At 33.7% G+C, this 13,420-nt stretch overlaps 1 protein-coding gene across 1 annotated transcript; it reads left to right on the forward strand.

Annotated features, from left to right (window-relative positions):
- The first annotated feature begins 1,337 nt into the window (after nt 1-1,337).
- Nucleotides 1,338-2,234, forward strand: LOC132732937 (uncharacterized). The gene has a single exon (XM_060719461.1). It carries the CDS (start codon nt 1,338-1,340, stop codon nt 2,232-2,234), a length of 897 nt encoding a protein of 298 aa, XP_060575444.1.
- Nucleotides 2,235-13,420: the final 11,186 nt, after the last annotated feature.

Genomic DNA, 13,420 nt, shown 5'->3' on the forward strand with positions numbered 1-13,420 from the left:
CTATCGACGACAAGCTTGAGCCTTCAGTGGAGGATCAACGATTCCTCGAAATTTGTGTCAGAATCTATTAGCTTTTTGAAAGATGGACATTTATACAGTGAATTTGCCATTTAAGAATTCTGATGTTGCTATGCCGAACAATCGAAAACAGGGCTGAGCAAAGAAACTGATATTATTAGCTAAGCGATTTAAGCGAGACACCAAATTTTATACGCAATATCAGGACTTCATGAGCAAGGTTTACGAGAGAAGGGTATGCGGAAAGGGTCCCAGGAAACAACTACAACAGACTGACTGTCGCGTGTTTGGGTAATCTGCCCCATCATGGTGTATACCACCCTAAAAAGGAAAAAAAACTGAGAGTAGTGTTCGACTGTGCGGCAAGATTTCACGGCACATCACTTAACGACCAATTACTGCAGGGACCAAATCTCACAAATACACTTTCAGGTACGCTTCTTAAGTTTCGTCAAGAAGAAATAGCCATAATGGGAGACATAGACAGCATGTTCTAAATCAAGTGCTAGTACCAGTAGAAGATAGAAGCTTTTTATAAGATTCCTATGGTGGGAAGAGGGAGACACAAGTAAGCCTATAATTGAGTATCAGATGACCGTCCATTTATTTGGCTCGACCTCTTCGCCAAGCTGCGCAAACTATGCGTTAAAAAAAAACCGCTATGGATTGTCGGGGACAGTTCAACGACAATGTGATAAACAACAGTTCTGAATAATTTTCTACGTTGACGACTGCTTGAAGTCTGTTTTCGTCAAGCGAAAAGTGCAATCTCCTTGCTTCACGATCTGAAGGTTCTATTAAGGCAGGGAGGTTTCAACATCTCCAAATGGATAAGTAAAACAGTAAAGAAGTTATGAATTCAATAACCCATCGCAAGAAAGAGCTGCCCTTGCCAAGGATTTAGACCTAGATTCAAGACAGTTTACCTATTGACAGAGCTTTGGGCTTAAGCTGGTGTGCAGAAACATACACATTTCGCTTTGTCTTAGCGATCAAAGACCAGCCGCTTACTCGACGAGGCATTCTATCAGTGGTTAGTAGCGTGTTCGATCCTCTCGGGTTCTTAGCTCCGGTTATGCTAAATGCCAAACTATTACTACAGGAGCTTTGTAGGTTACAGTTAGGTTGGGATGATCCAGTACCACCGAAATTTGCTGAGAAAATGGCGCATGATACTGTGCGATATTCAAAAGGTGTCCGAGTTTAAAGTGAACAGATGTTTCAAGTTCCCTGGGTTGTGGTGATATCAAGCACACAGAACTACACCATTTTTCCGATGCATAGTGAAAAGTGGCTATGGCATAGTCTCATACTTGCGCATGACGAACACGGAAGATAAAGTTCAATGTTCATTTGTCATTGGTAAATCTCTCGGGGTAGCGCCTCTGAAGAAGGTCACTGTACCACGTTTTGAGCTGACAGCAGCAACAGTAGCGGTACGTACAAACAAAATGCTGAAAGATGAGCTAGAAATGAAAATTGATAGGTCAGTGTTTTGGACAGATAGCATGTCAGTATTACGGTATGTGCGAAATACGACTTCTAGGTTTCACACATTTGTAGCCAACAGACTGATGATAATACATGAAGGCTCAAACGTCAGTGATTGGCGCTATATTAACACCAAGTTGAATCCAGCAGACATTGCTTCAAGAGGACTTCCTGTGGAAAACTCACTTTGGGGAGAAAGGTGGATTGAAGCACCTAAATTCTTGGAAATGACGGAAGAAAACTGGCCATCACTGCGGGAGAATAACTTCGAGCTCCGAGATGACGATCCCGAAGTGAAGAAAGTAAAGGCAAACCTCACTTGCGTAAAGAGTGAAGATGGTAGTAAATTAGAGAATGCGGGAACGGAGAAGTTGATAAATTACTATTCGTCCTGGTACAAGTTAAAAAAAGGCGTTGCTTGGATCTTGAAATATCGAAATGAGCTTCGTAAGCGTGTACATCAACAGGGTCAAAAAGGGGTTGTTGAACCAGAAGAGTCAGCCAGACTGTCAGTTGATGATTTACTAGAAGCTGAAAAGGCTATTGTGATGTACACACAGAGGACTGTCTTCAAAGAAGAAATTGAATTGCTGAAGAAAGGTCATCACGTGAGTCGAAAAAGTAGTATCAGAAAACTTGACCCCTATCTTGATGGTGGATTGTTGCGGGTTGGAGGGCGTTTGCATGAATCTAGTTTACCTGCAGAAAGTAAACATCCGAAATAATCTTGCCAAAGGGTCATCGCTTGTCGACATTGATACTTCAAAATATTCACCACAACTTGAAACACAGCGGTAGAAACCACATGCTCTCTGTCCTGAGACAAAAATACTGGTTGATTAATGCGCCCTCAGCTATAAGGAGCATTTTTTTCAAAGTGCGATTGTGTGTCGTAGACAGAAATCCCAGGTTGGAGAACAGAAAATGTCAAATTTACCAAAGGATCGTGTAAAACCAGACGAACCTCCATTTACTAGAGTGGGCGTGGACTACTTTGGGCCGTTTGAGGTGAAATTGAGGCGAGCCGTGTCAAACGTTATGGCGTGATCTTCACCGCTGCTTAGCAAGTAGGGCGGTTCATATAGAAGTGGCATACTCACTGGACACTAGTTCTTATATCAATGCATTGCGTAGTCGGTTCATAGCTCGCAGAGGTCAGGTTTCCAAAATGCGCTCAGACAATGGTACGAACTTTGTTGGTGCTGAACGAGAACTGAGAAAATCAATATCTGAATGGAATGTTGCGCAGATTCACGAGGAGATGTTACAAAGGGGTATAGATTGGCAGTTCAACCCCCCCCCCCCCCGGCTGGATCTCACCACGGTGGTGTTTGGGAAAGACTCATAAGATCTGTAAGAAGTGCCATGAACAGTACTTTGAAAGAACAAAATTCTTGATGACGAAGTCTTCAGACGCTCATGTGCGAAATTGAAAACCGTTCTTTAATGGCCGTCCAATTACAAGGATTTCAGATCAATTCGGCGACTTAGAAGCACTCACTTCCTAATCATTTACTGACATTAAAACGACTACCAAACTTACCTCCAGGGATTTTCGAAAAGTCAGATAATTATAGCTTACGGTCGATGGAGGCAGGTACAATACATGGCGGAACTGTTCTGGAAAAGGTGGTCTAAGGAGTATTTACCGCTTCTTCAAGAGCGGCAAAAGTGGCATGATGTGAAGAGAAACTTAAAAACTGGAGACATAGTGTTGATTGTTGACGCGAGTGCACCGAGAAATTCATGGCCTATGGGAATAGTTAAAGAGACAATACCAGACAAAAACGGATTAGTGCGACAAGGTAAAGGTTAAAACTGCGACAAACGTTTTGGTTCGTCCGGTTGACAAGTTGTGTGTCCTTTTAGAAATGATTGGATGAATAATTGTTTCAGACTGTATGACAATATCGCATTTTAATTCAATATAAGAAACACTGTACAACTTTAAAGGATATGACTCTGTTAACTTGACAATCATTTGTATTTCATTGTTTTATATTTATATTGTATGTTCTTGGACTATTAAGTAATTGTGTCACTGTTATGTGCGCCATAATTAAGGGGCTGGTGTAACACGCCGTTTTGTAGCGGTTTGGTGTGTGGCGAATGTTCGCGTATTACGAGGGTGTTCGGGGACGAATGGCGAAATCTCCTTTTTAGAGAGTATTTTCTTTTCTAGAGGGAAAATGAATTTCCACCAGATATTTTGTTTTTTTCTGTACTGAGAATACTGCGTCATACTTCAAATTTGGTAGGGATCAATTTGAGTATTTATGTAGAATACGCATACTTAATGTCAGTACGGTTGTCTGTGGATTTAACGTGATATTGATTGATTTCTTTTGGCAGTCATACGGAGTTTCTTCCCTTGTCTGCAGATTCTGATTGTTTGCTAGTTAAACGTATTTACGTATCATATATTGTTGAATTTGAGACATTTCTAGAATACGTGTTAAAGAAGTTTTGTTTTGTTTACGACAAGTTTTAAGTGATTAAATATTGTTATTAAACAAAGCTAAGTAAATATAAGTGACAAATGTTTCTTTTTAAATCAGTTTCTTTATTCTGTTAAAATTAATTTGGACAATAATTAGCAACTCTCACTTGTAGTCTTATCTTCTTATAATTTTGTAAATCTAGTCAAATGATAATAATATCTTTGTATTGCATAATAATAATATCTTTGTACTGTATAACATATGTATGTATTTTCAGTTAATCGTATCAATAAACCTCTCTGGGATACGCATCAACAAACGAGTTGTATTGTCAGTACAGTAGTAATTAAGAAAAAGATAATGCCCATGGCGCCTAGCACCAGCTAAAGTAGACTTCAGCATTTTAACATAATGTCTAATACATAAATAAAGTTGCAAAATGCAAACCACAAGACTCTCTAAACTTGAAATAGTCAAACTAGTTGTAATACAGAAGAGAAAACGTGTATGAAAATGATAAAAATGTGAAATATTTTTACTATATTTTATTTTGTTTATGCAGTTGTATTTACTATGTCTTTGGTGATTTTTTTTTCCGGCCAAAGGCCGGTCTGTTTTCATTTTGACTTCCTGTAAAATTACAGGAAAGAATGAAAATAAGAGTTTTCATTGGTCATTTCAAAATTACATAATGAAATCTAGGAATTTCATGGGCCATTCAAAAATAAAATCTAAAGGATAGTTCTTGCCATTATGAAATATGAAATGCACAGGATAGTTCTTTAACATTCTTGTTAATTTGCTCAGATATTCATTTTCTGTTTAACTTCTTTAACTTCTTGCATTCAGACCTTTTAACATTTTATAGTGAACAGTTTATTTTACGTAAGAACGCACTAAGTTTATTTTACACAAGATCTGAGTTTTAAATTTTATCAATAATAACGAGAATTATATCAAAACTTCTTAGGTACCCTTAAGTTATGATGTTCAATAAATTTCTAATATATTATTTTATAACTGATGTGTTTAATTAATATCATATCAATAATTTTATATATTTTTGCATATTAATCAAGCATTTATTTTTATAAAATAATTACCTTACCGACTGCGTAGATGTTGGTGTTCACTTACCGAAAACGATATATTTGTTTAGTTACACATCTTAAAGTGTCCCATTTTTCAAGATTGATTACCCTACAGGAAATTGTCATTGCTATGCAAGCTATGCCCATTTTTCTATATTACTTTGTATGGAAAACTAAGAACTAGCAAATGCAAGTTAAACAGTTTTAATTCGGCCAAATATTATCATTTTTTAAAGATACTTCTTGTTTTCTTCTGTTTATTTACGGCGGAGGGGGGATTGAGACCGGATATGTTATTTTGCGCCAAATCCTTTTGAAGTGAGTTAGTGCAATCTTAAATACTTTTTTGTCTGAATGTGAGGATTTGTTTTGCATTATTTTAAATATGTTAGCATCGAACAGAATCATTTAGCTAGGATTGTATGCAAATTTGATAATTCATATTGATTCCTATTTATTCCAAAAGGAATTTATATATTAGTGTATGAATGAAAGGCAAAATGAAAAGGTAATCATCATGTTGAAGTTGTTAAATTAAACATACTTCACTTACACATAACTTTTTCAACAGGGGCCAGCGTTCCCGATTTGTATGGGTAAGTTACAGGAGATATTTTCTTCTATAAATACCATATATTTTTTATATATTTTTGTACAAATGTATACATTTGTATGTATATTTTATGAATGCCATATCCTTGCACATGTTCTTGATATATTTCATCTATCCATTTACTTAGAGAACAACTTTTGCCTAACGTTTTTTCTAAAAACATGATCGATTACTGCAAGGAAGTATTCGGCGCGGTATGACCAGTAATATGTCAATGTTGCCGGTAATCCCAAAACAAGCAGCGTTCTATAGACAAAGGTTTTTTTTTGTAACACAGATCAAAAACGAAAACGATATAACATCTACTATCTAACTGAAATACAGTTTATGCTTTAAAACCTTCAATAACAAGTATACACACTTAATGAAATTCTAGTAAGCTAGACAGTAAAATAACAAACATCTTCCGTAACGAAACTTGATAGATTGTTTGAAAACAGCATGAAACATTTTCCGATTATTTTGATCACAAATATGCAATCTGTGATCTAAATATAGAGGACAATATATCTTTCTATATTGCATTGTTTAAGCAGTAGTATCATAACGTTAAAAGACATTTTTAGTGCGATAAAAATTACACCGCAATGAACATAATCTTGAATTATGTTTGTATGTGCAGCGTTCGCGTAGGTGTTGTTGCACGCCTTGCATGCGCGTCTTTTTCCATGCGCTTCAAAGAAACAGGCAAAAGTTGTACATGTATAAGGTTTAACTTTCTGTGATGTTTTCAAATTTTATAGCATAGTATTCATATGATAAAACAATAATTGACAAGTATGCTGTTGAATATAATGTGCTATTCACCGGCAGAAAATAATATTGACCTCGGCTATTGCCTCGGTCAATATGTCATCTGCCGGTGAATATCACATCGTATATAATGGCACACTAGTCAATAATTGTATAATATTGAATAAAGGTTCTCCCGATGCGTCTTAAAATGAAAACAATCGTGTCTAAATGTAATTATTACATATCTGTATTTGCCATGTCATTAAAACATTTGGAATATATGCATTCGAAAAAATATTTTGTGTCAATGACTAAAAAAGTTAAAAACAAGCATTTCTAAGATTTACATGAAAGTAACATAAGAAAAAACATAACACATTAATTTAAACTTTGAATGAATGATAATACGATTTTAGCAATTCGATATAAGAGACATATTTTTAAACCAGTTTTTTCATTAAACATATGAATGACAAGAACAAATTGTTTTTAATTGTTATTCTAACCATTTCAAAAGAGCGGAGATTTAAATATCCTTATAAACATATAAAGTGGATAAATATATAACGTAAATGCATTATATGTTCTGATTCTGAACAGCACAGTTATTTAGGTTAAGGCTTACATTCGAGAACAAGTTCAAATAGCATTTCCAGTCTGTAGTGTTGGGCATTAATGTTTCCGATTTCATTTCACTACTTAGCATGCCATTTATGAAACCATTATTATACTATAAAACTTCATAGAAGATTGCTAATTCAACATAAATGATATGAATAAATGATAAAACATCTTCAACCTCATGTTATCGTTTCGTACCAAATTTCTTTTATTTGCTGCATTTAATTTATTTCAGTTCAAGTTTGGCATTTTGTTTGATATTTGTTTCCGTGGTACTACTAAGGTTTTTTTTTTGTTTACAGAAAGATAATTTATGGAGGAAATCGATGAATTCGCATCTTATAATCACGTCTTGTTACATCAAAATATTCGTTTTCCCGTTTGCTTCCTAATTGGTACATGTAGAAAAAAAATATTCGACAAAAGATCGGCAAGGGAGAGCAACTGTCACCGGCCTTAAATCCAAAAGGAACATCAGACATGCACACATGGTGCAATTATGAAGAATAGGTAGAGAGGAGAAAGGTAAACATACTATTAAGCACAATATATCTTTTAGTGTTAACTTTACTTATTTATTAAATTACTTATTTATTTATTATTTTATTTTAATATATCTGATGAATTTATTAATGAAGCCATTGATGTATTCAAAAAGATGCCATATTATACCTCTTTGGTACATGTACATAACATTATACTATGAACCATTAATCAGAATTATTAGATTGTAAATCACCATAGTTTTACTGCTTTCTCAATAATTGTTTTATAGCACTATTTGAGTAAGCCTTGTTCCTGATGGCATATAATTTTGTTTGCACGTTGGCTAAAATATTGGTGATGCCAACACACCTACCTATGATAGTAAATACACAAGGGATTTGTAGTATCAACGTACATCATGATTGTAGCAAAAACATTGCGAAGTAATAAGTTGAACTTCCCTCTTGGATTGCTTATAATCTGATCAATCCATACAAGAATAATTTATGATAGCCAAGTACTGTACAATACTACATTGACAATAAGCTATTTCTGTAAGAGGTTTGTTTTTTCTAGCATCTAAATATTTAACCATATTGCACTAAAACCTAATAGATAAGTCAGGTGCAATAGATTATTTTTTTCAATAGCCTCCCTTTACAAATTATTGTTCAATTATGTGTCTATTCTATCATATGTATATTTTCGTCTCCTCCCAAAGCGCACCACAACTTTACCCTTGGAGGACATTATTGGTAACAACGGATAAAGCTCTCCGGAAAGATATAATCGTTGAAAGTTATATGCAGCGTAACGAAGCATACATTAATTTTGATGTTTCTTATCACACAGGAAAGTCAGAACATTGCAATTAATAATCGTTTAGAGGGGAGTATATGTATTTGATAATTAAAGTTATTTCGTTTAATAAATATCAATAGACGAACAAGTATGATAAGGTTTTCAATTTGAAATCTTCAAATATTTGGATTAAAAGTATTTTAGATGCAAATGACAATTCTTCATCACTTTTATATAAATATTGATTTAAAATAATAAGAAAGATACGATATAACTTAATTTGAAGCCATGGCGTGATCCTAAATGCATGAAAACTTGGAGAAAGTGACACAGAAATACCAGAAAAAAATCTTACTCTTCCAGTCATAAGTATATACGCATTTTATATTATACTTTAGCTTATCCCAATATTTATTCCACACGAGCAGTGTGGCTCTATAAATTTATATCTCTAAAACAGTACACTTATACTTATCCAGATTTTGGCAATTAAACCAATCACACTCAGTTAAATACTTAGGAATTGCTCAATATTTACATTATATTAAAATACACATAATGATACATTGTATAACTTAATTGCAGCAACAGTATTTTAAAGCAAACATATTTTCCCATCAAAGAAAATTGAAAAATAACCCTTTGTTTATCTTAAGCGAAAATTAAAATCAAGCGATTTTATAATTATTATGTTCTTTATGAACCACACAAGACGTGCTGTGCTGTTGTTGACGCAAGTACTTTTAATCCATGAACAACGGTTGAATGTCAACGTATGAAGTTCTTTAATTATTGTAAATGGATGTAATTTTCCCTACTTAAAGAATGTTTGAACTAAATTTAATGGACTATTCTTTGTTTGAGTTGTATGTTAAAACTAAATAATCAATGGTCGTGACATCAAAATCGTGATAAACATATAAATATTTCTAACTTGCTAATTCGCCCGTTATTCACAGTTATGATTACAGATTCATTGCAAGTCAAAGCTTAATTCAAAGCCCTGAAAACGAAATTGAAAATATTGCAATTATACCGATTTAAACATTAACAATGTTCTTAGACTAAATGTTGATGATATTACATTTTTTGAATTAATAAATTAAAATTATTTCGTTATATGTTATTTTGGTTTCAAAACAGTTAACAAGTACAATGCTAATTTCCTAATATAGGGAATGATTAAATACATCGAGCCTATTGTTTGAAATACCATATTGATATAACAGAAAATTTAATAGGCGGGACTTGAAAAATGCTGGATTCGGTAAAGTTTAAAATGCCCCTTATCTTTTATACCGCAGGTAGTTATAAATACAAAATACAGTCTACAGTCTCTGAGAATAGAAGAATATAACAGCTCTTGTCAATTTCTGATCTTTTATGTTTTGATATAATTCTAAAGAAAAGCATATTAACACATTGCAATGGTCCTTATTGTTTACAGAATGCAAGGGCGTCTGAATTGTTTGTTCACACACTGGGAAAGTTATCTTATTCTTGAAGACATCAGGATAGTTCTTAATAATGTTATTTTATTACTGTTATTTAGTAAAGAATTTTTAAACATCAACACATATGAATATCATGAAATGTTCTAGTTACATGCCAATGATGTCCTAACGTGTTAATGAGGGACGGTTTTCAACGTTCTACCGGTATGAAAGAAGAAACATGTTTATGTGTCAAGAGCACTGTTATTTTTTATCATTACTTATAATAACCCTGGTCAGATCAAAATTTCGTCCTTTACATGCATTAACGAGTTAACTCTTATAGAAATTTAATAGGATTTAACCCATTACTGCAATAAGGGGACGATTTGTCCATTAACTTGTCAAGTACATCAACCTCTTTCAATTAAAGTGTTCATAACAAAAACACCAGATGATTGCAAAGCCAATAAAGAAATAAACAAGATGTCCTTTTTTAGTTCCACACAATAATTAGGCTAAATATTTGCTTCATAAAATAAATAAGTCATTTAAATAGATAACAAATGTGTGTGTCAGTGGCTTTATAAATGTAACATAATACAATATGTATGTAAGAAAAATATGTAAGAAAACAACAACCTTCTATATGAAATAGAGAAAAACAGAATCCCTAAAGAAAGTCCAACACAACAAAATTGAAAAGGTTGCAGGCTTGGTTTGATTGAGCCTGTTCATGGACGGTACTGGAAAGTGCAAGTTACCGTCCACGCCCCCTAGCACTGACTTAAGCAGAATTCAACATTAACACGAAATTGGTGAAATTTTGAATTTAGAAACATCCGCAGATGTGTTCATATGGCGGTTATCATGGAACCTTCAATATGACACAGTAGTGCCATTCCAGAAAAAGCGGCGTATGGTCCCCAAGTAAAATTTCAAGAAGTAAGATTTCAAAACGGCAGCTTTTTACGAGATGACATCAAAAATACATTTAGTTAAAGACATTGACTGGTCATGTGGTCATGGTCATTACGTGTAGTAAATTGTTTTACAAACTATATTTTCTTCTACGATATTTAATATTCGACCCTTTAGCTTAAGCAGAATTCAACATTTAACACAGAAATGGTGAAATTTTGAATTCAGAAACATTTGCAGATGTGTTAATACGGCGGTTATCATGGCACTTACAAACTTGCTTGCATGATTTCAGTCGGCCATATTCCCTAGCCATGTAAGATAACTCCCTGTTTCCCTGTCTAAAATTCCACCAAATTATTCCCCTTTCAAATGAACTCAAAGAAGGGACATGTTAAAAAGACTTTGTATTTATTTATTCGATTTTTTGTTAAAAAACGGACAATTTTTTCTTTACCTTGGTTTAATTTGCTTTCTATCTATATATGGTTCCTATGGTAAACATATCAGTTCTGATGGTAAACAAATGAATTTTCTGAACCGAAAGTAATCTAACACACAGCGTTGCTGTCATCACATGTAAACAATACATTAAATCGGTAAGAATATTGAGAAATTTGTTTGACTATCAATTTCAAATGCAAAATATTAATATAGAAAACAGCTATGTGTAGTTTATGTGTATTGTTTTAATGTGTTTGTCTGATATTTTAGTTGAAAAAGCCATGTACACTTAGTGTCGCTTCATAGCAACCGAGTTTAAAACGCGAGCGGTAACTGAACGAGATATGGCAAAGCGCATGCTCGCGCACTGACTTCCGCTCTATCGAAATACTGCATATACGTATAGCGAAAGTTCGTAAGTGCATGGAACCTTCAATGTGACACACAAGTGCCATTCCATGAAAAGCGGCGTATGGTCCCAAAGTAAACGAATGCTTTGCCCTAAACGAGAAAACAATGGGCGAACTAAATAAAATGGAATTTTGAAAGGGGATCTTAGGTTTTGAAGCCTGCATATCACTGATAAGACGTCAAACGTCAAATTTAAAAAACAGGCAACATATCCTCAGGGTGATTATACAGTATTCAAGTATGAACCATCCAAGTTGAAAATGGCCTAATAGAAGAAACTAAGCCGAACTACAGCTGTCATTATAATCTATTTACGTTTAGGTATTTCTTTGTTTTTTGCATACATACAGCAGATGGACTTGCTTTTTCTATTCCTGTGTCCATTTAAATAAACACAAATATGGTATTTGAGATGTTCTGCTGATTTAAACCTGGGTAGCATCGATCTAGCCAAAGGTGTCTGTGGCTGTGCTTCAATCAGATAAAAAGAATAATGTCCGCTATACAAAAGAGGAGATTTTAAAGTAATTTAATTATATTTCATTCTTAAGACTTGACAATGCATATTGATAAAAAAAAAAACATTAAGTCTTGTTATGATAGTGTTGCTACTTATATCGAGGATAATGTAATGATGTACTAATGATGAAACTGAGCTTACAGTTTTTTTGGACAAATGTGATAAATCGTCTGACAACTTTTAAGATAGAGTGATAATCGTTTCAAGCCAGCATGTTTGCAACACAAATCAATGCAACATGAATGTCCTTAAGGTATACTTTGAATTAAGATTGACGCAGATGGCAGACAATATGGGTTGTCATAGGGTTACTTTAGGTTTGTTTGTTGGTTTTGTTTTGGTCAAATCTGACTTGCCCCAATAAGAAATATACCCTTGTAAATAAAGAAATTTTGCAAAGAAAATTATCTTTGAAATATAGTTACTGAATAAAAATCAAAGACAATTGTAGTTATTTACAAATTAGAGACATTTTAAATTGATTATGCAGTTGACTTCTGGTAAAAGTCTTAGTATTCCAAAATTGATACTTGTAATATGAAAAATGGGGATTTAATAAAACGATACATTAGTGTAATCAATAGTGAAAAACATATATAAAGTATTTCTGGAAACAAATTAAAATGCTTGATTTAAAGAAATCAGGTTGTTTAGTTAGCTAGAGTTCACAAACAGCATTAAGCATCTTTTTCAATCTTGAGGATGTGGGACAATACGTATCTGAACACGAAAAATTGAATTTAACTTTCATCTAAACTGTATTTTCAGTAGTGCGCTACATTCTTATAACTGTAAATGTAATGTTGAGTGTAATCAATATTCCCAATTAAGACTACAATTATTTTGGATAATTTAATTTTCAAAGAAATTATGTAAGAAACTTCCTTATTTATTTGAAATAGATTGTTATTTATGCAAACTTCCTGCTTGAGTTTTTCTAGAACGGGAAATATATATTCTAATTTTCTGATGCCACAAAGTTAGTGTAAACCTTGTTTCAAATTTGATTAAAATCATTAACTACGGACATTCCTAGTTAAGTTTAGGCTTGCAGGTAAGGAAAAGCACGTAAACTTAAGGCGCATTATGGTACCATAAAACTTTTTTGATCTTCAAATCAGCCATTAAGACTCAATTTCTTATACTTAACTGCTTTTGTCTTCATATTTCTCCACATATAGTGATAAACAGAATCCCTAAAGAAAGGCCAACGCGGCAAAATTGAAAATGTTGCAGGCTCGGTTTGATTGAGCTTGTTCATAGACGGTACTGGAAAGAGCAAGTTGCCGTCCACGCCCCCTAGCACCGACTTAAGCAGAATTTATTTAAACATTTAAACACAGAAATGGTGAAAATTTTGAAATAAGAAACATCCGCAGATGTGTTCATACGGC

The sequence above is a fragment of the Ruditapes philippinarum genome, unplaced genomic scaffold (genome assembly GCF_026571515.1).
Source record: "Ruditapes philippinarum isolate M1 unplaced genomic scaffold, ASM2657151v2 ctg12795_1_1_1_1, whole genome shotgun sequence".
Taxonomy (NCBI): Eukaryota; Metazoa; Mollusca; class Bivalvia; order Venerida; family Veneridae; genus Ruditapes; species Ruditapes philippinarum.